Raw genomic sequence first — 27,977 nt, 5'->3', positions numbered from 1 at the left:
GAAAGCCAACTGGATCACTGCTTACCTATCAGTCTTCCTTTGTGGTGACAACTTCTCCTGATGTCAGTAAAATGCTGACAGGAGCAAAGGATGCCCCTTAAGTATTTCAATTAGCAATCCAATGGACGCTTTTGAGGTTGCCAATGCTGGGAAATGGTATGGCAATGGGAAAATGCAAGATTTCTCCCCAAATTTATCAGTGAACGTGATGGAGGCTTAATAATAACTGATAACAGAATCATAGTACCCCTACAGTGTGGAAGCAGGCTTTTCAGCCCATCAGATCCACATTGACCCTCTGAAGAGCATCCCACCCAGACCCACTCCCTTACCCTATCCTCACAACCTCCCCTTACCCATAGCTAACCTATCTAGCCTGCACATCACTGGAAACGATGGCAATTTAGCATAGTCAATTAGACCTAAACTGTCCCTCTTTGGACTGTAGGAGAAAACCAGAGCATCCAGAGAAAACCCACACAGACATGGGGAGAACGCGCAAATTCCATACAGACAGTCCCCCAAGGGTGGAATTGAACCTAGGTCCCTGGCTTTGTGAGGCAGCAGTGATAACCACTGAGCCACCTTGCCGCCCAAATCATGATCATTACTCACATTAGCTTTCAATTCCAGATTTTACTGACTAAATTTAAATTCCACCAGCTGCCATCATGGGAGTTAAACGCTTGTCCCCAGAGTATTAGCCTTGACCACTGGATTACTAATTCAGCAACACCCAACAAACTCTGCTCCATGTCAAAACTAAAATCACTGGACTTAAAAAAAAACTTTGCTGCTTCTGGATTTTCTGGTGTTCTTCAACCTTGCTATCACCTTTTTATCCTTCAGCTGACCGTGAACCTCAAACACCAACCCTCATTCAGCATTGAAATATCACTTGCTACTATGATCTCCAAATTGATCTCCCATCTACTTTTTTTTGTTATTACCTCAGGAGACATGAGTGTTGCTGAAATGGCCAACATATGTTGCTCATCCATATTTGCCTTTGTGTTGGTAAGCCATATTTTGAACTGCTGCCATACATCTCGTACAGTTAAACCTTAAGTGCTGGCAGAAAGGAAGACTTTGACCCAGCAACAGGAATAGTGATGTCATTCCAGGTCAGGGTAGTGCATGGCTTGAAAGGGAACTTCAAGGGTGCTATTGTTCCCATACATCTGTTACCCTCAGCCTTCTAGATGATACAGGTAATGGCTGTAAAAGGTGCCTTGATGAGTCACTGTAGACCATCATGTAGATTGTGCCACTGTGCATCAGTGACGAAGGGAGCGAATGCTTCATATGGTGAACTGGATGGCAATCAAGGGAGGTGCTTTATCCAGAAAGAAGTCAAATTCCTCCAGTATTCTTGGAGCTAATACTTATCCAGCCAAGTACAAACATTCTGCCACATTCTTGACTTGTTCCTTGCAAACGGTTGACAAGCTGTGGAGTTTCAGAAAGTGAATTACTTACCATAGAGTTGTCAGGGACTGATTTAGTATGAGGAGTTACAAAAATGAACTGAAAAGTGTGTAATCATCAGCGAAGATCCCTCACTTCTGATTTTAGTGAAGCTCATAGACAATAAGCTGACATTTACCATCAAGATTTTACAGAATCTAATTTTTGTGTAACCTTGCCAAGATAACTTATGATCTCTGAATTTATTTACAGGTGAAATTTGGTTGCTGCTTTACATCTGATCCCGACTAATCTACTTTACCCTATGATCTTTTTAACACTGAGATAACCTCATTGCTTTCCTCCCTCACTGCCCTGAATGACTTCTTAGTATTGGTCATTTTAATATACATTTCAATTAATCATTCGCTCCCCTCTGGATTCACTTTGCTGTAATGCTTCTTAAATCTTTCCCTCCATGTAAACTCCCCAACCTATATACTAATAGTCATGCCCTTGACCTCTTGGCCTTGCTAATCCATCATAGTTCGGAACATTTCAGATCAATTTCTTGTATTACACTCCACATACAATCCCCTTTAACACACCAATCCCAACTCCTTTTGTACCGGTTCTTGGGAAAAATTATCCACAATTCACACACAACTACATGTTCAAGATCCAAACTATTTAGCCTTTGCCCTCTATTTATCATATTTCTACAATGACCGATTTGCTCAACTAGTCTGTCTCCTTCACTTTCCATGTCCTAAACAATAAAATGATTTCTCTCACAATGGCTATCCGACACTAATTTCTGCTCACTGAATATAGGGACAGGAATACACCATTCAGCGTCTCAAGCCTGTTTTGCCATTCTAGATAACAGTCAATCACACAATTGCACCGGCACAGTGGCTCAGTTGTTAGTACTGCTGCCTCACAGCTCCAGGGACCCGGGTTCGATTCCTGCCTCAGGCGACTGTTTGTGTGGAGTTTGCACATTCTCCCAGTGTCTGCTTGGGTTTCCTTCGGGTGCTCCGGTTTCCTCCCATAATCCAAAGGTGGGTACTTTAGGTGAATTGGCCATGCTAAATTGCTCATAGACTTGAATCGAATCCTGGCGCTGAGAGGCAGCATGTTAACCACTGAGCCACCATGCCCCCTAACCACTGAGCCACCATGCCACCCTAGTATTGAAGTCAGAGCTGTAGTCAAAAGGTATGAGCCCGATTAGGTATCTTTATTATCCCGATGTTCCAGGGATGAGTTTAAGGCCAGGGAGATGACATCTGCAGTGGTACTGTTGTGCCAGTAGATGAATTGCAAAGGATCAAGGCGAGGTGGAGATGATGTGAGTCATGACTAACTTCTTGAAGCACTTCATTGTTACGGATGTGAGAGCCACCAGACAGTGGTCATTGAGGCATGCTGGTTGATTTTCCTTTGGCACTGGGATGGTGGTGGTCTTCTTGAAGCAGGTGAGGACTTCAGATCTTAGTAAGGACTTCAGATCTTAGTAAGGGGAGGTTAAAGATGTCAGTGAATACACCCACCAGCTGGTCCACACATGATCTGAGTGCATGCCCAGAGAGTCTATCCGGGCCAGTCGCTTTCCATGGGTTCACTTTCAAAAAGGCCGATCTAATGTCTGCGGCAGTGACTGTGTGTACAGCCCGAAGTTGTTGAGATAAGTGACATCGTTTCACTGACCTTCAGTTCAAGGCGAATGTAGAATGCACTGACTTCAGTGTGTATGGATATATTATTGCCTGCGATTCTGTTCGAGTTCACTTTGTAGCCCTTTTCTGTCGTGAAAGCCTTGCCACAAATGATGGATATCCCTGTGGTTGGTCTGGGTCTCAAACTTAGTTTCATCTTGCCTCTTAGCATCTCTGACAGACTTACAAAGTTTGTACCTGGGTTTCCTGTATAGGTCAAGGTTGACCAACTTGAATGCCTCAGTCCTGGACTTTGGTAGGGAGTGGATCTCCCAGTTCATCCATGGTTTCCAGTTGGGAACATTCAAATTTGGTTATTGGTGTTCAACACACATACTCATGAAGTCTGTAATGATAGTGGCATACTCACTTAGGTTAGCAGCTGAGTTTTGAAAATGGACTAGCCAACCCCCAATTGATTTCTAGCTCTAGAGTTAGTCCAATGTCACTTTTCTGTGCTATCCCTATAATCCTTGATGTCAATTGTACCTAGAAATCTATCAATCTCTAACTTTCACATATTCAGTGATTTTCTACAAGCCTCTGGGCTAGAGGACTACAGAGATTCACCACTCCTGCTTGAAGTATCCCTTCCACATATTAGTCCGGATGACTTAACCCTTGTCTGAGGCTGTGCCTCTGATTCTAGACTCCACAGCCAAGGGAGACTCCACATCCTTTATCAATCTACACTCTTAATTTCTTTAATAATATTTTAAGTTTTAATGATATCATCTCTTATTTCCTGGAGTTGGGGAAGTCCAAAACCAGCGGATATAGGTTTCAGGAAAGAGGGAAAAGATTTAAAAAGGACCTGAGGGGTAACTTTTTCACACAGAGTGTGGTATGTTATGGAACAAGCTGCCAGAGGAAGTGGTGGAGGCTGGTACAATCAGCTGGGTGAGACTGCTCTCTCCTGATTCCATTCTTATATAATCACAACTAGACTATCTCTTGGGACAGCTTCTTATCTTGCTTCCACACCAAGATACTTCCAGTGTCACTCCAATAATCTATTCTTGCCCACTTTTATTTATCTCTATGTTGTAACTTGGTGACATCATTTGGAAACACCACATTAATTAATACATGCACACTGTCAACACCCAACTCTATCTCACTACCATATCTCGCTATTCCTTCACAGTTGCTAAATTTACAGACTGTGTATCCAACATTCAGTACTGAATAAGCATAAACTTACTCCAACCAATTATTGGGATGAATTATGCCTTTTTTTTATTCTTTTGCCAAACAGCATTGCCACATTACAAATTCCATTTCCCTATCTAGCCACAACCCAAGATCAAATCGGACTCTTTGCAATCTTGGTATTATATTTGATGCTGAATTGAGTGATACCCAAATATTCACACCATCATGAAGACCACCTATTTCCCTCTCCGTAATATCGCCTCACTTTAGCTCCAAACTTCTGCTCAAACTTCCATTCGTGTCTTTGTTATCTCTGGACTTAACTGTTCCAATGAACTCCTGGCTGATCTCCTACATTCTATCTCCTGCATACCAGAGGTCATCAAAACATCTGCTACCCATATCCTAACTCAGTACTCTTTTACCCAACACCCCTGTACTCACTAGCTGATATTGGCTTCTAGATAAGCAACACCTTTATTTTAAAACTTTCATGCTCAATTTTATATCCATCTATGGCCTCACACCTCCCGATCACAGTAATCACCTCCAGCACCACAAGATTTATGCTCATCTAAGGCCTCTTGTACATCCCTGATTTTAATGCTTCACCAGTGGTGGTGATGCTATTAGGTGCCGAGGTCTAGAATTCCCTACCTATACCTCTCAGCCTCCCTACCTCGGTTTCCATCTTTAAGAAACTCATCAAAATCTGCCACTTTCACCAAGCTTTTGGTCATTTGATCTTATCTCCTGTTAGGCCATGTGAAGCATTTAAGATGTTTGTTATATTATGTTTTATTTGTTCATGGATATAAATGAGGCCAGCATTTATCACCTACCACTAACTGCCCTGGTGGTGGTGGAGGGCTGTCTTCTTGAACCTCTGCAGCCCTGGAGAGAGATCCACAGTGCTGTTCTGAAGCAAGTTCCAGAATTTTAACTCAGTGATAGTGATGGAACGGTGGTATATTTCCAAGAAAGATTGGCATGCAACTTGGAGGTTGGTAAATACCATCTTTAACATAATTTGTTGTTCTCAGGTCCTGCACAATCTCCTTAACTCCTGCTCTCTGAAATGCTGTCCTGCTGTTGTCAGAGGAACCTGTCCCAGAAGTCCTTCTCACATCAACCTAATATAAAGAAATCACCATTTACCCATTAAACAAACAGGGGTTCCAGTGTTATAAAACCTCCTTCACTTGCCCACAGAAGCTGATGTGATTAGATTAGATTAGATTTGGCTCAACAGGTCCACACTGACCTTCCAAAGAATAACCCACCCAGACCTTACCCTATACTTTACCTCTGACTAATGCACCTAATATTATGGGCAATTTAGCATGGCCAATTCACCTGAAGTGCACATCTTTGGATCGTGAGAGGAAATCCACGCAAACACGGGGAGAATGTGCAAACTCCACACAGACTGAGGCAGGAATCAAACCCAGGCCCCTGGAGCTGTGAGGCAGCAGTGCTCACTGCTGAGCCACAATGCCACCCCAGAGTTAGGACTCTGTTGAGTTTTCCTTCACTTGCCTAGTGCTTCGCACTCTCCCTTGGCCAATGTTATCAAGTATCTGAAATTCATTTTTCTTGTTGCTTTGGGCCAAAACAAACATTTATTCCCATACGCAGGCACTTCCCTTTTAGTGTACAGATTTTTTGATTTGAACCTGCTGGTCAGAATTCCCAATTGTCCTTTTGGGTTTAGTCTGCTTTCATAATTTTGCATATTAGCTGTTGTGGAATGTCAAGGCAGTTAATGGCTCTGCTCCACTGACACAATTTGCAGCAATGAAAGCTACAATTGTGCTGATAGCAACATTTTAACTCCACAAAAATTCTTTGAACACTCTGTCCTAACAATTGCATATAACCATACAAATCAGGAACAAAGGTAGAACAGTTGACCCCTTGAGTGTGTTTCATCATTCTGTAAGATCATGGCTGATTTGTCTGTATTTCAAATTCCATATTCCCATCTACCCCTGATGACCCTTGTTTTCCTCACCTAACAAGACTTTTTCTGCACCTTAAAGTCATTCAATGATCCCATCATAACCACCATCTTGAGACAGAGATTCTCAAAGTCTCACAACCCTCAGAAAACAATTTGCCCATCTCTGCCCTGAAAGGATGACCCCTAAGTTTAAAAATGCCTCCTAGTACTTGACTCACCCACAAGTGGAAACACCCTTGTCAAATCTACCTCGACAAAATCTTTAAGGATCATATACATTTCAATCAAATCACTCAGTTTCTCGACTCTACTGAAAATGAGCCCAGCCTGTCTTCATAAGACAACCCACTCTTTTCAGCTATCAGTCTCATAACAATTGCAATTTTTACAGTGTCCCATTGGCTCTTCAATGGTTTTTTTGGCCTCCGCCCTAATATGTGCTAAGCTGCAAGAATTCCCCAATTCTTCTAAAATGGATAAACACATGACACAAATACCATTGCAAGCTCCAATTTGTAGTCTCTTCAATCTTAATAGCTTGCTGTAAGTCCATATCCTTTGTAACTAAATGCAAATAATGCAAGATCTTGTATTCTGCAGAGTTATGGCTTGCTAGGGCCCACGCACCTCATTCTAGATACAGAGATCCTGGAAGAAGGAAAAAGCCCAACGGATTTGAAGACAGAATAACATAGAGTACAGCATCACGGTGAGGATGTCCCCAAGTGATGCTTGTAGAAGACAACACATCAATAAAGCTGCCTCACTGGTTTAACATCAACCAGTGCCATGACTCCTCAGAGATCAAACAGAGCATAAGCATAAAACTTTTTTTGGTACAATTAACTTAGAAGTGACCATATGACAACTCATTCTTCCTTCATATTAGGGTTCTTTTGGACATCAAAATGCCCTATATTCTCCTCTTCTCCAAATTCTCCTAGGTAATTTTAAGGGATTGAAGAGTACCCTTTCGGTTGCAACCCGTGTTTGTCTCCTGAGGAGGTCATTATGGTTTCTTGCTGTGGAATGTTGGAATTGGCAATCAATGAGTTGAGCATTGTACCCTTTTCTTAGGAGGGTATTATTGTGCACCTTCAGGTGTCCATCATGTTCTCCTCATTTACACAGGGCTTGTCCGTAGAGGATGGCTGCTTTAATATGTTTAGGGTGGAAGCTGGTGAAGTGTAACATTGTGTAGCATCTGTGGATTTGCAGTAGAGTGAGGTACTGAGGTGCCCATCCTTGATGGGGATGCACATGCACAAGAATGAGGCAGATACTAAAGAGTAGTCCATGGCAAGTCTGATGGTGGGATGAAACTCATTGATATCACTGTGTAGTTGTTTCAGTGACTCCTCGCCATGGGTCCAGAGGAAGAAAATGTTACCGTTATATCTAGTGTATGGAGTTGGTTAGAGATCCTGTGCAGCAAATAAGTCTTGTTCAAATTTGTGCATGAAAATGTTGGCATATTGGGGTGCAAACTTGGTTCCCATGGCTGTTCCATGTGTCTGGATGAAGCACTGGTTGTCAAAGGTGAAAATGTTGTGGTCGAGGACGAAGCAGATGAGTTCTGGATGGTGCTCGGAGATTGGCAATTCTTGGTGTTGAGTACTGAGGCTGTTGCAGCGATGCCGTCATCGTGGGGGATGCTAGTGTAGAGTGTTGAAACATCCATTATGACGAGAAACGTTCCTGGTTTGACCAGTCCGTGGGTGCTCAGTTTCTGTTAGAAATCTGTAGTGTCTCTACACGTAATATCTTGTATACTCCACTTTGGAAATAAAACCAGTCAGACTCCAGATTGGAATATAGACAGACTCTAATCTCACACCTTTAATGCATTGTCTGAGCTGAGACGTCACCTTTAGTTATAAAACCTTATTATCTCAACAATAACTTGAAAGAAGTTCTAAGATTTACATATTAATGAACCAAAACCCGCACTCCATTCTAAAAGATGAAAGACTTAACAATTCAGGTTTGTTCAATATATTGTTTCAGTTGCATGACACTAAGTTTTTTTGTTATAAATTCTGTGTCTTATGACCTTATATTTCACAACCACCTGATGAAGGAGCAGCACTCCAAAAGCTAGTGCTTCCAAATAAACCTGTTGGACTATAACCTGGTGTTGTGTGATATTTTTAACTTGGCCCTATGAAAGCTATTTTGGAGACAGGGACATGTTGGGCTGGGAAAGCAGAGGGAACCCCATTCAGCTGCATGACTCCTAATTTCTATTCTGTCTTTTCCAAGGGCGGGTTCTCACGCGAACCGGCAACCTGCTCCGTGAAACAGAAGGGAAACAATTCCTCTAAGGTTGCATCTTTCTCAGCATCATAGGAGGCCCGTGCTATGTTGGGAGCCTTGTAATAGACTGCACTTAGATTTGCAATGAGATGTCTGAGCCACTGTTCATTTCAGTCTTTACATTTATTTGTCTACAATACTGCACAGCAATGTGGGATTTATGAACAGGGTTAGGCATGTGGCCCTTCAACAAGCTACACCAGTTCATAAGATCATGACTAATCAGATTGTGGTCTTAATTGCACTTTTCTATCCGTCCCTCATACCCCACGATTCCCACGTTTATCAAACATCTACACAACTTAGCCCTGAATGATTTTAATGATACAGCATCCTTGGCTTTCTGAGGAACCGAATTCCATGAACCACAATCCTCTGACACAAAACTACTTCTCCTTATCTTGGTTTTAAAAAAGAGATCTCTTGTATTTATACAGTGTCCCCTTGTTTGAGTCTCCTCCTAAAGAGGAACCATCCTCTGAGAATTTACTCTATGAAAACACAGAGATTTCATTAAGGTCACCTCTCATTCTTCTAAACTTCAATGGGCACAGACCCACCTGTTCATAAAGGGGCTCCAACCCCAAGCAGCAGGAAATGCTCTTTAGCCATCTAATGGAGACAGACCTCCTTGCTTCAATATTAGTCAGTTCCCTCCTATTCAAGGCACCTCTGTGATACCACTTCTATACTTACTAAATGCCAGGCAATGCACACACATCCACCTTCGGGAGGCATCCTGACACTGTCCCAAACTAGATGGGCCTCTCAGTTCTAGATTGTTCTGCAACAGGAAAATCAAATGCTTGCCACTTGCTCTTCTGAGGTCCAAACCCAGAATTTGACCCACTGTTAAGGTAAGCACACTAAGCAGCAAAATTAAGCCCCTTTGATAAAGAAAAGCCTATTTCACCCAACACATCGTTGATTCTGTATGCCATATTCATCCTGCTATATCATTAGTGCTAGTCGCACATGTAGTATGCCATGGAGAGGTCCTGCAAAGCTTCTCTCTGCTTACACATAAAATGAAGTCAAACAAAATTCCAGACTATCTGAATAAAAATTGAATGCCTGAAAATGCTGGAAAGTTGACAAGGTAGGCCAATTATCTGTATACAGCTGCCAAATTCTGACTTGACCACCTATGTATTTTTAACATTTTTTGGAACATCTGACATTAGTGATCCAGAACTAATTGTTTTCCACGCCATTTCGCACCATTTTACCATCTCTGTGCAATCTTGTGTCCAACTGAGAGGACAATGAAACACTTCAGTCTAAAGGACAACCCACACAGAGATCCTCTGTTGGAAAGGAACATTTCTCTGATCTCAAGCCTTCCTGAGATTTATTGCTCTTTGACCTAAGTCTCCAGATGGCACTTAATATGCAAGACAAATAATTTGTATGCATCTTATGAAATGTAAATAAAGAAATAATTTTAGAATTCTCTCTATAGTATCTGATTAATACAGATAAAGTCACCCATATAGCATACCTTCAAGCTCTTCCCTCCCCCATTAAAATGCAACATTCCACATAAGTGCCCAACCTCCTTCCAGTTAAAAATTGAATAGTGAAAAACAAACTGATATACTGCTTTCATACCTCAAATTCCTTCACTTTTTCCATTGTAATCAACTGCCGTGATGTATGAGTTGTGAGAGACTGTTCACAGTTACTAATAAGTTTCAAGCAAGGATGTTGGGGGATAACATCTTCAGAGTAGCTGGGAGAAGAAAAAAAGAGACAAATTAATGAAATCATAGTGGAAGGGATAGCTTCTTGCTAAATCACAATTGCTACAGACAGAACATTATTCAGCCCATTGGCTCTATATCAGCTCTCCAACAGAGCATTTTACCTCGTGCCATTCTCCTGCCTTCTCCCAATAACAATGCACGTTGCTGCTTTTCAACTAGCCATCCTTTTGTGGATGCCTTGATTGAACTTGGTTCCACCACACAGTAAGACAGGCCATTCCAGACCCTAACCATTCACTACTTGAGAATTTCTTGTCAAGTATCACATTTGCTTCTTTCACTAAGTACTTTAAATGTGCAATTCTTCATACTTTAATGACAGAGAACATTTTCTCCCTAGTTACTCTGTCCAGTCTTCTCATAATTTTGATTACTTCAATCAAATTTGCTCTCAGCATTCCCTTCTCCAAACAGAACAGTCCCATCTCTACAATGCATCTTCCTAACTGAATTTGCCTATTCCTGTAACCATTCTTGTAAATCTCTCCAGCACTCTCTTCAATGGCTTCATATCTTTCCGAAAAGTGCAGTGTCCAGAATTGGATACTGACACGTATACAGTTAAACTGCTTACTCAGAGGTACAGAAGAGAAAGGAGATTTTAAAATTCTACATTTATTCCTATTACAACATGTAAGGTGTGCTGTAAACAGCAAAAATTGCAATACAATGAATATGAAGCAAACTGAGTGAACAAAAAATATAGTTAATATTAGACACTTTTTGGAGGATGGCGAATTTACTGCATGTAACTTGTTACAGCTGACACTTCCCAACTTTTATGATAAATTATCTTTATAATTCTAATCCTTCCTCTCTCAGAAACATTGATGCCAGGAGGGTGGGATAATAAAAGAATTGAGGGTAGATCATAAACTCTCTTCATCACATGACTATTCATTTTAATACTTTTCTGAAAACATTTACAAAATAATATAAAAATAGAATTCCAAGAGTGTGGAAACAGCCCTTCAGCCCAACAAGTCCACACCAACCCTCCAACGAGTAATCTACCCCAAACCCATTCTATCAACCTGTTACTCTACATTTCTTCTGACTAGTGCATCCAACTTACACAACCCTGAACATTATGGGCAATTCAGCATGGCCAATTCACCTAACCTGCACAATCTTTGGATTGTGGGAGGAAACCGAAGCACCTGGAGGAAACCCCCACAGACATGAAGAGAGTATGCAAATTCGACACAGACAGTCACCCGAAACTGGAACTGAACCCAGATCCCTGGCACTGTGAGGCAGCAGTGCTAACCACTGAGCGCCCATGCCATGATCCGTCTCTCAGTCTTATGGCTAGGTTGGGAGAAATATTTGCATTTCTCCGTACCTGATCACAATCTTATGACTACTGCTGGAAAGCTGACATCTGGTGCAAACACAATCAGGCTTGCTGAAATCTCAAGTGCATCTAATTATCAGCCAACATCTACATTTGAAGAATGGTCACTTGAACGAGTGTGCTTGGTGCCTGTGAAACCACAACCACGAAAAAAACTACAGTATACAGAAAGGATATCCTACATGGGCTATTGGAGCGGTGTTTCAAGGAAAAATTCATTTTTTCTGGATAAATACATAAAATCTATTTAGGCCTTGGGGAATTTGTTAATATTAAAAGACGTAATAAATAAACACAATGTTTTCTAGTTCAGGATATTCCAAATCTTCACACAAATTTTACATGAATTACTATCCTCCAACTGTTTTGAATTTGGTGTTCCTCTGAAGATCTTTTCTCCATTTTTGGTCAAACAGTAAGCTGGAACTCCTTCTCAGTTTGCTTTCGTTTTGGGAAGGTACCGTCAAATTTGTTTTACTTTAGTATTTCCTTTCAACCACTTGGGTATGACTGTGGGCTGCAGTCAGATTCAATCCTGCCATTCAAGTGCAACCAAGTGGTCGTGAAACGTGAAATTTATCTTTTAGAGCTTTTACATATAACGTTCGTGGAATTAAACAGGAACAGTGATCAAATATTTGGCACCACCATAATCATAAAATGTTAAAGCCGTGATAGGTGTGTGGTTAAAGTTGTTGAATCTAATCAGTTCAGGCCACAAAAGGAATCGAATGCAATGGTCAGCTAAATGAATAAGATGCAACATTTCAGAAACTCAAAAACCTTTCCCTGGAACCCGAAAGCATTCAAAAATAAAACATTGGAAATGTTTAACATATCACAAGCATGCACACAACCATCAATTTGATGTTATAACTTAACTGGATAACTATCTTTGGAATAAAGAACGGATCTGTAAAAGGTTGTTTGAATACTAAAAAAGTCAGAAAATCAATAATTGCTGTGTCACCTCCCAAGTCACTGATACTACGTTACATTGTCAGGTCCATGCCATAAGGTAAAACATTGCAAAAGAAATGTTTAAAAATCGCCCAATAAAGTGCATCACATAATCTGATACAGAACTATATGGATATCGATTGAGAATTTTGTCAATTAACATAATCTGCCATTCTTGATAAAAGAGAACACATCAGAGCAGTCAGAACAAATAAAAAGACTACATGAGATTCTCTGCGACTTTAAAATCTAAATGCATCAATGTAGGATAGGTGCCATTTGGACTTGCACAATCCCTAGTAAACAAGACAGAAAATTAATGCAATGTTACAATTGATGAGACAAATTTCTCGGTGCTACAATGGAAGGAGTTGATCAGCTATAACATACAATGCACACGACTTCTGAATCTACAAAACAGGTTGTGGCATAAAAATAACAATAACAATCTACTCTGTGCACCATCTGGAATGAAGTCAAATTTATAATATTTATAAATTAGTTTATGACTTTAGCATTAACACTTCACAGAGGGCATGTTCTCACTCTAGACCTTTGTCAAGAACACAGGAGAGATGAAACTGAATCCTCCTAATCTGCAAAAGTCCACATAGACAGTGTTGGAAGATCTATAGATCTAATATAATCTATGAAAATATTTTCAGAAATTTATATGATGGCAGTTGTACAACTCAATTTAGCTTGGTTTGTAGCATCCCCTGCTGGAAATATTTAACACTTACACATTTTTACAGAACCTAACTAAAAAGGTCAATGTAATGGATGGCAGTTATAGGAAGGGAGAAAAGCAGCAGATACAGAAAGATGGGTTAACTCCAGGAAAGGTAGGCAGGTCGTGCAGGAGTCCCCTGTGGCTATCCCCATCTCAAACAAGTATACTGCTTTGGAAAATGTCGGGGGTGATGGACTCTCGGGGAACGTAGCACGAACAGCCAAGTTTCTGGTATCAAGACAGGCTCTAATGTAATGAGGGGTACTTCGGGTTCCAACCGATCGACTGTGATAGGGGACTCTCTAGTCAGAGGCTTGGAGTGCAGGTTCATAGTTCCTTGAAAGCATAGTCGCAGATAGACAGGATAGTGAAGAAGGCATTTGGTATGCTTTCTTTTATTGGTCAGAGCAGTGAGTATAGGATTTGGGAGGTCATGTTGCAGCTGTACAGGACATTGATTCGGCCACTTTTGGAATATTGCGTGCAATTCTGGTCTCCTTTCTATTGGAAGAATGCTGTGATAGAGCTCAGAAAAGATTTACAAGCATGTTGCCAGGGTTAGAGGATTTGAGCTATAGGGAGAGGCTCAGTAGGTTGGGCCTATTTTACCCGGAGTGTCGGAGTCTGAGAGGTGACCTTATCAAGGTTTATAAAATCATGAGGGGCATGGATAGGATAAACAGACAAGGTCTTTTCCCTGGGGTGGGGGAGTCCGGAACTAGAGGGCATAAGTTTAGGGTGAGAGGGGAAAGGTATAAAAGGGACCTAAGGGGCAACCTTTTCATGCAGGGGATAGTGCATGCATGGAATGAGCTGCCAGAGGAGATGGTGGAGGCTGGTATAATTACAGCATTTAAAAGGCATCTGGATGGATATATGAACAGGAAGGGTTTAGAGGGATATGGGAAAAGTGCTAGCAAATGGGACTAGATTAGGTTAGCATATCTGGACGAGTTGGACCACAGGCTCTGTTTCAGTGCTATACATCTCCATGACTTTATGCCTCTAGTTATTCTCCTTGTTCCCTCAAACCCAGTCAGCACAGGAAGCCACATACCTAGCTTAAGCAAAAATTTATACAGCATATTTGCATATAAAATGATGAAAATAAATCCAAAAACAAGGATTCATCTTCAAGGGAACAGAGGCTGAGAGAAATCCAAGGCGTAGACACAGAAATTACATGAGACACACTAACAGTGGAGGAAAAAAAGTGGCTCAAAGATTTCTTGAAATTTATGCATAACAACACCAAACACAAAAAAAACGTTGCAGAGAACAGTCACACTGCAGCATTTTATGTCTGCACAATGCAGTATGCTGTTTTGAGCATTTCACAGGGAAAGAAAATTAGACCTCTGAACAAAAATGCAACATTGATTTACTAACTGAGAAGTGGGGTGAGAGGATATACTACGAATGAAACATCCACAAAATGCTTGAAAAAAGCAAAATACCTTCAGGTGCTGGAAGATTGAAATAAGAACAAAAAAAGGATGGAAAAACTCAGCAGGTCAGGTAACATCTATGGAAAATGTTATTCACGGGAGCAGGTTAACACATGGGCAAGAATGTAAAACATGAAGTGGTGAGGATGCGTAGTCCAATATTACTTCAACTACTTAATGAATCAGAACATAAACACATTTATGGCACCTGGCTAGCTCAGTCAGTAGAGCATGAGACTCGATCTCAAGGTCGCGGGTTCGAGCCCCACGTTGGGCGATACGCTACCTGTTAAAAAAAACACTCGGACAATGGGCGGCACGGTGGCACAGTGGTTAGCACTGCTGCCTCACATGCCAGAGACCTGGGTTCGATTCCTGCCTCAGACAACTGTCTGTGTGGAGTTCACACATTCTCCTAGTGTCTGCTTGGGTTTCCTCCGGGTGCTCCGGTTTCCTCCCACAATCCAAAAGATGTGCAGGTTAGGTGAATGGCCATGCGAAATTACCCGTAGTGTTAGGTGAAGGGGTAAATGTAGGGGAATGGGTCTGGTTGGGTTGCTCTTTGGAGGGTCGACGTGGACTTGTTGGGCCGAAGGGCCTGTTTCCACACTGTTAGTAATCTAATCTAAAAAAAATCTAATTTAGAAATAGCACTTTCAAAAGTATAGTCTCTAAGTTTTCCTACATTTTCACTAGGTAGAGCAACTTCTGTAAAAGGTGTGTGAGCAGCAGAACAGTGAATAGATATCACAGAACCAATTAGCAATCGGGGAAAGATTTTTTTTTGTAAATATATTTATTAGCAATTTTTTTTTAACTTTACAAACATATAAAATTATTGAAAAATACAATCAATAACAAATATCAGTATAATAAAAAGAAAACAAACACAAGAACAATACAACTACTGTCTCCTAACTACTAACCTACCCTCTAATACAAAACAAACCCTAACACTGTGCAAAGCAACACCAAAAAAAAAGAAAAGCCAAAAAAACAATACAGAACAGCTATGCTCGGCGCAAAGCTCCCAAACAGAGGAATGGGAGCATTGTATATATACCCGTATTAACTTAGCAGACTCTCTCCAGGGCCCAGAGCTTAACAAATCTAACCATCCTGGTTAAACAAACACACTAGTTAAGATAACTGACAAATCTGTTTCCAAATAACTCAAGTAGGGCTGCCATGTCTTATAAAAATATGTCTGTTGTGTGGTGCAACATGTTTGTAAAAAAGTCCAAGGGAATGTGCTCCATAATTAATTTCTGCCATCCCAGCAAGTCCGGCGGGTTCTCAGACACCCAATTTATCAGAATATTCTTCCGTGCACAGTGTGCAAGAATATTGAATAGTTTCTTCCCATGCCTGTCTAAAGATGGTAAATTCGGTAGACCTAAGAGGAGAGATATCAGGTCTACTTTGACTTCAGTCCTCAATACCCTCCAAATCTCTCCCACCACAGCGTTCCAATAAACAGGGAGCCTGTGGCATGTCCAGAAGCAATGGGTCAGAGTACCTACACTTATTTTACATTTGGGGCATACCGAAGATGCCCCTTTTTTAAACTTTGCCAGACGGTCTGGTGCCAGGTGAATCCTGTGCAGAACTTTTAACTGCATAGTGCATGTCCTATTACTGATTGACATCTTTCGAGTTTTCTCCCAAATGTTCTCCCATGTTTTGGAAGAGATCTCCACTCTTAGCTCTTGCTCCCAGACCTCACATAACCGGTTAATATCCTGCCAGGCCCTGCCACCCAGCAGACGATAGAGGGCACTAACCGAAAGGGTGCTTGTAGAACATAGAAACAATCTCTCTGTATAGGGCTTAGTGAGAAATGTAGTCTTCTTCTGGATTAAATCCCTAACCTGAAGATCTCCGCTGGGTAATCCGTATTTGCAACTCAATAGCTCAAAAGACATCATAACATCCCCCTCAAACAAGTCTCCCAAACTAGAAACTCCTCTCGCTGCCCATAGCTTGAATCCTAGCCCATCATCCCTGGTTGGATTCCTGGCATATAGGTGTAAGTGGCAAAGTTTTGGATAAACCACCCTCACTCTGATGCATCATCCTCCAATGACAATGACAATGGGATTCCGGCAGTGGTCCATAACTGTCCTCAGCTTTTCCATGAACAATAGGTTAATAAGAGGGCACTTTGCTTGGGAGGCCTCAATATTCAGCCATATTGAGTTTGGATCATTACCTACCCAATCGCAGACAAAGGACAGCAGGGAACTCAATTGATACCTTCTGATGTCTGGGAAATCAACTCCTCCCCTCCTTGAGACAACTGCAATTTAGTAAGTTTGATGAGGAGCCGCCCACGATGCCAGACAAAAGAACCAAACCACCCCATAAGCTTCTGCAGCATTGACCTGGGAAACATTATAGGGAGCATCTTAATGAGAGATATTTGGCCCAGCCATAAAATTGGAAGAGCCTCCCATCTCTGGAGCTTTCGCCTAATATTGTTGAGCAAGTGAGCAAAGTTAGTTCGAAATAACAGATCAAACTTGGGGGTAATAAAAATGCCTAGGTACCAGAACCCTGCCCGAGACCACTTAAAGGGGAACTTAGAGCCACTTTCAACTTCTGGCACATCCTTAAGGTTCCTCAAAGGCTTGGCCTCTGATTTTGCAAAGTTAATCTTTTATCCTGAAATAACCCCAAATGAATTGATACATTGTATCAAATGGGTACAGAGGTCATCGGGTTCAACAAAAACAGAAGGACATCATCCACATACAATGTAATCTTGTGTGCCCTCGATCCCACTTCCGGAGCGGTTATGTGGATGTTCTGATGAATGGCCTCTGCCAGCGGTTCTATCACCAATGTAAACAACAACTGTGAGAGGGGGCAGCCTTGCCAACTACCCCTATCCATCCTAAAATTCCCAAACTTCATCCCGTTCGTGATGACTGCGGCCAGAGGGTGGCGATACAAAACCTCCACCCACCCTGCAAAGACTCCACCCAATCCAAACTCTTCTAAGACATAAAAAAGATACAGCCATTCCACCCTGTCAAATGCTTTCCCTGCATCTAAGGAAATTACCAACCACTGAAGTGATTGTTGCTAACAAACTTGGACCACATTCAGCAACCTTCTAATATTATTCAGCAGACCTTCTATATAACCTACGGCCCGTTATAAAGCCTATCTGATCCTCTTTAATAATACAGGGCAACACCCTCTCCCAATCTCAGCGCCAGGATCTTGGACAGAATCTTGAATTCTGAATTCAATAGAGAGATGGGCATGTATGAGGAACAATCCTCAGGAACCTTCCCCTTCTTAAGAATGAGGGAAATATTAGCTTCTCTCAAAGATGGTGGTATATTCATTCCTATATACATTCATGCATATAGGAGTGATTGTACATCTCCAACATCGACCCTGACAGAATCCCTAAAACTCCTTATAAAACTCACCCGGGAGACCATCAGGGCCAGGCACTTTCCCACTCTGAAGTTGTCTAGCTGCCTCCTGTATTTCCTGAACTGTCAAGGTGACATTAAGGAGAGAGGTCTGTTCCAAGGTTACCCCGGGAGGTCCAGATTCTTTAAAAAGGTCTCCATTTTAGCCCTCCTGTTTTCACAACGTTCAGAGCGATACAAAAGCTCCGAAAAGCCTCATTAATCGTTTAAGCATTGTATGCAAGGACCCGGGCGCTGTCTCTGATTGCAGTAATGGATTGGGGAGCATGCTTTTTCCTAATCAGAAACATTAAATACTTCCCTGGCCTATCCCCATATTTGAACAGCCTCTGTCTAGCAAAAGCAAGTTCTTTCTTTGCGTTTTGCGTCAGTATTGAATTCAAGGCAGCCCGGAGGGCCATGATCCACTGTAGCTTAGTCACCGAAGGCCACGCAAAATGTGCTGCCTCCGCGGCTTTCAACCGCGTCTCCATTGCTGTTCCTCCTTCTGTCATTTCCGGCTAGCCAATTAGGAAATACTAATCCCCTAGCAAAAGGCCTTAGCAGTCTCCCATCGCATGGACGGACTACTAGCCGTGCCTGAGTTGATAGTCAACAATTCCTGAAACTCCTTCAAAAAGTATTCCACAAATTTGGAATCCTTAAGGAGAAAAAGGTCCAAAAGCCAGTGCCACAAAACTAGCCCTTCCCTCTTGGCCTTAACCTCCAAATATACTGCCGCATGATCAGAGATAGCTATATTCTCAATTTTACAACTCAATCAAATCCAGAAGGACCAAGGGAGCGAGAAAGAGATCAATCCTCGTGTGACATTGATGCGGGTTTGAAAAAAAAGGTGAAGTCCCTGCCGGTAGGGTGAAGACATCTCCAAATATCCACCAGCCCCAACTCCTCACATAAGTCAACCACCTGCTTCGCCTGTGAAGAAATAGTTGGGGATCCACAAGGCATCCTGTCTACTGTCAGATCCAAAAGACAATTAAAATCCTCCCCCCCCCCCCCCCCCCCCCATAATAATTTGCCGTGTTCTAAAAGCACTCAACTTAGACAAAGCACTTATCAAAAAGCTTGAGAGGATGCGCCGGAAGACAGTAGACGTTTAAAATGTCATATTCCTCCCCTATGTATCAGGGTTTTAAGTATCAGAAATAGTCTCTGCTCATCTTTCACCTGTTCTAATAATGTGAACGGAAGATTTTTTCTGGATAAGTACCGCCACTTCCCTACTTTTAGTAGTAAAGGATGAAAAGAATACCCGGTCATCACCCCCCTGTTGTAATTTCAGGTGTTCCCCATCATCAAGATGGGTTTCCTGCAACAAAGCGATATCAACCCTTTCCCTCTTAAGGCTCGAAAGCACTTTTTTTTTCCCTTTTAACAGGCATGATTCCCCTTAATATTCCAGGTGCATTATTTAATAAGACACTTAGCCATATCCCCTGGAAAGATGTTTTTAAAATTAAAAAGAGTTCAGTGTGGGACTTATGACTCACTGGGGTCTCTTTGATCTTTGGGCAACCTTCCAGCAGAGCATGCTGAATAGGGTCCCTGGATCAAGGCCTCAAAACAGGCTGTGATGATGAAGGCAAATTGCAGTGGAGTGTAAATGGGCCTTCGATCATGTCACATATACACTGCCACATAGGCTTGAACCAGTTCGTACAGTAAATGGCAGCCTGGGTACTATTTACATCATAGGATGTGCAATCTCATATTGACAGAGGTCTTTCTCTAAAACAGCTGGCCTGAATTGGATCCTGTTCAAAATCAAACTTGCACTGATGGGTGCTCAAAGGAGTTGATAAGATCACCAATGCCATTTTGAGTCCTTTACAGTTAGCACAAAGTAATAAGAGTCTAAATCAACTCCAATTTATTTTGGCTTAGTTGAAGGGAGTTCAAACACTGCCTTCTGTTAGGCAAATTACAGGAATACTGTAGGCCCAGAAAATGCTGCTGCAGGAAGATTTCATTGCAAAAACAAAGGAAAATATTTCTACAGTTGCATGAAAAATGAAGAAAATTAATTTTAGATCATAAATTAAGTACATAAGTATCCAAACATAGAACTTCTTTAACATGTAGTTGAATCAAGAAACTGCGGAATATTGTTTGTCACACAACAGTTAAATGATACAGTCAATTCTGCTATAATGCATGTTTCTTCAATGCGAATTGGCTATAACAGTGATTGAAGAACTTAGACCATTATTTATAGAACATGAACTTTCCTTACCTGTATTGGTTATAATGAGATTCCAGTCTCATTGGTTTAAGTGGTACTTCTATTACACAATTTTCTCAAAATGCAGGATTGTATGGGAACTGAACTATCGTGTTATATCAGAACAGACTATATGCTACTTCATAGGTTTCCTACAGTGTGGAAACAGGCCACTTGGCCCAACATGTCCACACCAACCCTTTAAGAGCATCTCATCCAGACCCATTTCCCCAACCAATTACTCTACATTTACCCCTGACTAATGCACCTAACCCACACATCGCTGAACATTATGGGCAATTTATGGCCAATTCACTTGACCTGCACTTCTCAGGATTGTGGGATGAAATCACAGCACGCGGAGGAAACCCACGCAGACTTGGGGAGAATGTGCAAACTCTACACAGACAGTCACCCAAAGCTGGAATCAAACCCGGGTCTCTGGCGCTGTGAGGCAGAAATTGCGATTTCTGTGAACACAAGTAACTGATTAAATCTTTTTATAATTGTGGGTACAGAACTTTAAATGTTGTGTGGTACTTTAGTTGTTTGTTTCAGTCAGCAAGTTCTCAAGCACACTGCAGCCCTGTGTCATATCACTCATAGGTACATGATGACCTGAAGCTTTTTATTTGTGGTTCCTTGCAAATAAGTATTCACCAATCAGAAGAACAATTATTTTAATGTACAAGTTGCAAAATGATAATCAGTAATATTTTGAGATTCAAGTCTAATAAAAGACTGATGGAAAATAGACTCCAATTTCAACATGTATAACATCAGAAAGAAGTCTCATTCCTTTCCTGATTTAAAGTACAAAACACTAAAATTAATCTTGCTTTTTTTGAAAGCCAAGTGTAATAAAAAAAGATATATCTCAGGGCCATTGCCTGATATGATGAATATCACCACTTGTGAGGTGAACTCTTAAATATCTCCAGTCAGCAATTAGCTCTTTAAATGCACTGGTTCAGATATTTCTCATGTTACATGGCTGGCTCCAAACGATCCCCCATTTGATCGAATGGATGTCTTTGAGCAGTAATCAGTAATGAGAAGTTTCAAAAGAAATTAACTGCAAGTTGGATTTCATGTTAAGTTTCACTTTATAACTGAAAGCATATCCTTTCCTTCGTAGACTTGATACTGGTTTGTTTCCAAAATGAAAATCTACTTTCATGAGGTTTTTGAAAAGCAAAAAAAAACCTCTTACATACCACAGTGTACGGAATAGAAACATATGAATTTGATAAGATTTAGAAGGTATGAACAATGTTGTAAACATTAAAATATTACTGGACTGTTAATCTTAGTTGTGAAAGCTTCCTGTTAATGTGTTTCTTATTGGGAGTTTTATGAACATATCAGAAGCAGGTGGGAGACAACTGCTGTGAACTGTTCCACTTGAAAAACCCAACTCAATACTGGATAGCATCTAATTAGTCTAAGCTTGAACAACACACTGTAAATAAGTATGAGGAAATTTTAATGTACTTCAAAACCATATAAAGTGATATTTAATCAAGCCATTCAAACATTAATAATGGCACTTCTAAACTGCATAGCAAAATGCAAACATATGACAGCAGCAAATGCCAAAATTTTAATAAATTAACTTTCGACATTAAATATATATTTCCACAAAATAACAGTTAAAGTTTATAGCAAAATGGTAACATTCATTGTTTCCCTCCTCAACTGAGGGAGCAATGCACAAGCTCATGTGCTGTAAATCCAATTAGGCACTTTGCATAACTGAACAGACTAATCTTTAGAAGATACCCAGACACTGTTTTTAATTGCATGATTTTATTTCTTTCTTTGCAAAGAACTGTTTTATGTCAATGTAGATATTGCAGAGTAAAGAAGTGTGATTATATTTGATTCAGTTTTCCACTAGAATTCCTTTGACTGTATCTCCTAAATAACGACAAAGTGTCTGCACACAATGAAACACAAGTCCATGCAAAGGAAAAGAACTAGAGGAACTGTAGCCAATTACATGAGCAAATGTAGTAGCCACCCAGTTCCTGTCAACCATTAACATCACTGAATTTGCAAAATTTGTGCTAACTATATGTACTGTCCACCTATTGTCATTCATCTCTCTTGCTGACAATTTTCTGATATTAAACGATCTGTTTACAACCTTATGGAGAACCTTCAATCTCATATTTGCATCATCACGTATACAATAGAAGTAGAAGCAAACCATTTGGCTCAATGACCCTGCACCGCCATTCAATAAGACTATGGCTGATCTGATTGTGTTTCAAATTCCCTACTACTATTCATACCCAATAACTCTGTCTGACACGAATGCAACCACTTCCACCTTAAAAACACTCAATGACCCGGTCTTTCTACATCTACCTTGCCAATATGATTCAGGATCTTATGCGGCTCAATCAACTAGGAGAAAGTGAGGACAGCAGATGCTGGAGATCAGAGCTGAAAAATGTGTTGCTGGAAAAGCGCAGCAGGTCAGGCAGAATCAAAGGAGCAGGAGAATCGACGTTTCGGGCGTAAGCCCTTCTTCAGGAATGAGGAGGGTGTGCCAAGCAGGCTAAGATAAAAGGGAGGGAGGAGGGACTTGGGGGACGGGCGTTGGGAATGCGATAGGTAGAATTAGATTAGATTACTTGATTAGATTAGATTACTTACAGTGTAGAAACAGACCCTTCGGCCCAACAAGTCCACACCGACCCGCCGAAGCGCAACCCACCCATACCCCTACATTTACCCCTTACCTAACAATACGGGCAATTTAGCATGGCCAATTCACCTGACCCGCACATCTTTGTGACTGTGGGAGGAAACCGGAGCACCCGGAGGAAACCCACGCAGACACGGAGAGAACGTGCAAACTCCACACAGTCAGTCGCCTGAGTCGGGAATTGAACCCGGGTCTCGGGCGCTGTGAGGCAGCAGTGCTAACCGCTGTGCCACCGTGCCGTGCCGTGCTGTAGAAGGAGTTTAAGGTGAGGGTGATAGGCCGGAGAAGGATTGGGGGCGGAGAGGTCGGGAAGAAGATTGCAGGTCAAGAAGGTGGTGCTGAGTCCAAGGGTTGGGACTGAGAAAAGGTGGGGGGAGGGGAAATGAGGAAGGTGGAGAAATCTGAGTTCATCCCTTGTGGTTGGAGGGTTCCTAAACGGAAGATGAGGCGCTCTTCCTCCAGGCGTCGTGTTGCCATGATCTGGCGGTGGAGGAGGCCAAGGACCTGCATGTCCTTAGTGGAGTGGGAGGGGGAGTTAAAGTGTTCAGCCACGTGACTCCCTCGTCAGATCCACACCCCCACCAACCCAACCTTCACTCCCGGCACTTTCCCCTGCAACCGCAAGAAATGTAAAACTTGCACCCACACCTCCCCCCAAGGCCCCAATGGATCCCTCCATATCCATCACAAATTCACCTACAACTCCACACACATTATTTACTGCATCCGCTGCACCCGATGTGGCCTCCTATACATTGGGGAGACAGGCCGCCTACTTGCGGAACGTTTCAGAGAACATCTCTGGGGCACCAACCGTCCCATGGCTGAACACTAACTCCCCCTCCCATTCCGCTGAGGACATGCAGGCCCTTGGCCTCCTCCACCGTCAGACCATGTCAACACGATGCCTGGAGGAAGAGCGCTTCATCTTCCGCTTAGGAACCCTCCAACCACAAGGAATGAATGCAGATTTCTCCACCTTCCTCATTTCTCCTCCCCCCACCTTTTCTCAGTCCCAACCCTCAGACTCAGCACCGCCTTCTTCACCTGCAATCTTCTTCCCGACCTCTCCGCCCTCAACCCCTCTCCGGCCTATTACCCTCACCTTAACCTCCTTCCACCTATCGTATTCCCAACGCCCCTCCCCCAAGTTCCTCCTCCCTACCTTTTATCTTAGCCTGCTTGGCACACTCTCCTCATTCCTGAAGAAGGGCTTATGCCCAAAATGTCGATTCTCCTGCTCCTTTGATGCTGCCTGACCTGCTGCGCTTTTCCAGCAACACATTTTTCAGTTTTGCGGCTCAATCAAGTCAACATTCACTCTTCTAAACTCCAGGAGACACAGAGCCCAGTCTGTCCAATCCTCTTAAGCAACCAACTATCTAGACACCAATCTAGTAAACCCATCTGAATTGCCTTCAATTTATTTAAGGAAGGATGTAAATACAGAGACCAAAACTGCATACTGGTTAATTCAAGTTTTTGTCTCACCAATGCTCACCAGAGAAATTGAACGTAAAAGTAACAAAGGATCGCATCGCATTAGTTGTTCTTATTAGATGCTGTACCTGCAATAGCAACCTTTTGTGTCTAGTACACTGAACAGCCAAATACCTCTGCACCTCATGTCATGATTCACTAGGACACTGGAAATACAGCCCCATTATTCCTGGAGTTATCACCAATGTGAAAAGATTTGGTCAAACTATTTAAAGTCCCTAACTTACCTGACTGACAATCACACATTAAAAGGCCACACTCACCAGGCGTCTGTACTTAACAAAATAATAAGTCATTTTTATGAACAAATTATCTTTAATTAATGGCAATTAGGAAATATGAATTGCTAACATCACTCTTAATAATTTAACTCTACCACTTTTTAATTTCCCCTTCACAAACAGACAAAATCACAAAGAAAGATATGGATATTAGGCATGGAAAAGGAAAACAAAATCAGGGACACATAGTTCACTAGCTCCAGTCGGGGCCACAGGAATCGATCAGTTGTTTCTCTCGGTTTCTTCAAATTGCTTTTAGTTCTTTGCTGCTGACACAAGGATGTTAGAGTTGATAAAGTCTGACGCTAGAAAAGCACAGCAGACCAGGCAGCATCTGAAGAGCAAGAGAGTCGATATTTCGGGCATAACCCTTCACCAGGACTAGGAAAGGGAAGGGGACTGAGAAATAAATAGAGAGTGGGGTCTGGGGCTGGGGAAAGGTAGTTGGGATGGCAATAGGTGGTCAAAGGTAAGAGATATTGTGGTCGGTCAGTAGAAAGTGTGGAGCAGACAGGCAGGAAGGAAGATAAACTGGTAGATCAGGTCAAGAGGGTGAAGCCAAAACAAAGGTTGGATCTTGGTTTTGGATAAGGGGAGATTTGGAAACTGGGGAATGCAATGTTCATGCCCTGTGTTGTATGCTTCTGAGGCAGAAGATGAGGTGTTCCTCCTTCAGTTTGCGGGTGGCCTTATTTAGACGGTGGAGGAGACCCATAATGGATATGTCATGGCGGGAGTGGGAAGGGGAATTGAAATAGATGGCCACAGGCAGGTGGGGTTGGTTGGTGGGTATGGACCAGAAATGTTCCCTGAACTATTCTGCAAGTTTGCGCTCGGTGTCTTCGATGTATAGCAGGCCTCATAGAGAGCAACAGAAGTAATAAATGAGTTTCAAGGGTATGCAAGGAAATCTCTGTTGGATTTGGAATGATCCTTTGGGGCCTCGGTCAGAGGTGAGGGGGGAGGTGTATTTTGCAGCTGGTATGGTAGCAGGGGAAGGCGCCATGTATGGAAAAGGGGTTGGTGGGGAGCATGGACCTAATTAAGGAGTCACAGAGGGAACGGTCCCTGCCAAATGCAGATGGCGTGGGGAGGGAAATATCATTTTGGTGGTGAGATCTGACTGTAGATGACAAAAATGGTGGAGGATGATAGATTTGGAGACTAGTTGGGTGGAATGTGAGGACCTGGGAGATTCTATCCTTGTTGTGGTTGGGGGTTGGGGTTCAAGGACAAAGCTGTGGGAAATAGAGGAGATGCAATTGAGGGTATTGTTGATCATAGGGGAGGGGAAATAATGGTCCTGGAAGTAGGAGGACATCCGTGATATCCTGGAGTGGAATCGCTCATCCTGGGAGCAGATAAATTTCCCTCTTAAGTATCTCTCTACTGCCTTTATACACTAAGAAGTCATTTCATCTCTCCTGTCTATACAGTCATATGCTTCCTTCTTTTTCTTAACCAAAACTTCAATTTCTCTAGTCATCCAGCTTTCCCTCCACCTACCAGTCTTGCCTTTCACACTAACAGGAATATACGTTCTCTGGACTCGTTATCTCATTTTTGAAGGCTTCTCAATTTCCAGTTGTCCCTTTACCTACAAACATCTGCCCCAATCCAGCTTTTGAAAGTTCTTGCCTAATACCGTCAAAATTAGCCTACCTCCAATTTAGAACTTCAACTTTTAGATCCTGGCTATCCTTTTCCATCACCATTTTAAATCTAATTTAATTATGGTTGTTGGCCCCAAAGTGCTCCCCCACTGATACCTCAGTCACCTGTTCTGCCTTATTTCCAAAGAGTAGGTCAAGGTTTGCACATTCTCTAGTAGGTACATCCACACACTGAATCAGAAAATTTTCTTGTGCACACTTTAAATTCCTTTCAATCTAAACCCTTAACACCATGGCAATCCCAGTCTCAGTTTAGAAAATTAAAATTTCCTACCATATCCACCCTATTATTATGATCTTTACACGCAGAATTCTCCAGTTCTTCCTGTTGGAGTAAACATTTTACATTTCTCCACATTATACTCAATTTGCCAGAATTTTAACCACACACTCAACATAGCTATTTCCATCTGCAACATCTATGGACCCTTTTCACAACATACTTTCCTACCTAGCTTTGAGTTGTCTGTGAGTTTAGCTTCCATGACTTCATTCCCCTCATCCAAGTAATTGATGAATTGTAAAAAGTTAAAAGCCTCAACAGATTCCTGCAGGACTTCACTTATCACATCCTGCAAATTAGACAAAGACACATTTATGCATATTCTGTCTTGTCTGTCAGCCAGCCAGCCAGCCAATCTTCTATCCATGCTAACATGTTACCCCCTAAGCCATGAGCTTTCATTTTCTGCAATAATCTTTAATGCAGTAACTTATCAAATGTCTCCTGGAATACCAATTACACTTGGTTTTCCTTTTCCAGATAACATTTGATTCCCTTTATCCACAGCACATTTTAATCCTTCAAAAAGCTCCAACAGATTAGATAAACATGACATTCCCCTGACAAAAACCATTCTGACCCTTCAAAATACCTTGAGTTTTTCTGAGTGCACGATTTCCCCATGTTAACAGTAAAGCAAAACTGGCCTATAGTTTCCTACTTCCCTCCCTTCTTGAAAGGAAGTGTTATATTTTCTAATTGTCAATCTGGCAGAATCTTTCCTAAATCAAGGGAATTTAGCAAAATTAATACCAATGCATTTACTAGCTCATCGGCAACTCATTTCAGAACCTAGGATGAAGTCCATCTGGACACAGAACTTGTCAGTTGACAGCTCTACCTTTTATTTGATACCATCTTCCTCGAGAACATAAGGTCATGAAGTTCCTTCTATCTCTTGATTTACGTCTTTTACTGAAATGTTTATTGCATCCTCCAAGGTGAAGATAGAAGCAAAGTATTTGTTCAGTTCACCTGCCATTTCTTTGTGATCTATTACTAACTTCCCATAGCTAATCTCTAGA

General features: G+C 41.8%; 1 protein-coding gene across 1 annotated transcript in view; it reads right to left on the bottom strand.

Annotated features, from left to right (window-relative positions):
- The window catches only part of trmt11 (tRNA methyltransferase 11 homolog), a 96,558-nt gene that overhangs the window by 37,085 nt on the left and 31,496 nt on the right, over positions 1 to 27,977 (bottom strand). The window contains exon 12 of the mRNA XM_060821210.1: positions 10,174 to 10,294. Within this exon, the coding sequence (XP_060677193.1) occupies positions 10,174 to 10,294 (121 nt within the window). The remainder of the gene's footprint in view (positions 1 to 10,173; positions 10,295 to 27,977) is intronic.

Source organism: Hemiscyllium ocellatum, chromosome 3 (genome assembly GCF_020745735.1).
Source record: "Hemiscyllium ocellatum isolate sHemOce1 chromosome 3, sHemOce1.pat.X.cur, whole genome shotgun sequence".
NCBI lineage: Eukaryota > Metazoa > Chordata > Chondrichthyes > Orectolobiformes > Hemiscylliidae > Hemiscyllium > Hemiscyllium ocellatum.
The sequence above is the reverse complement of the archived record's forward strand: the minus strand, read 5'-3'. Positions and strand labels throughout refer to the sequence as shown.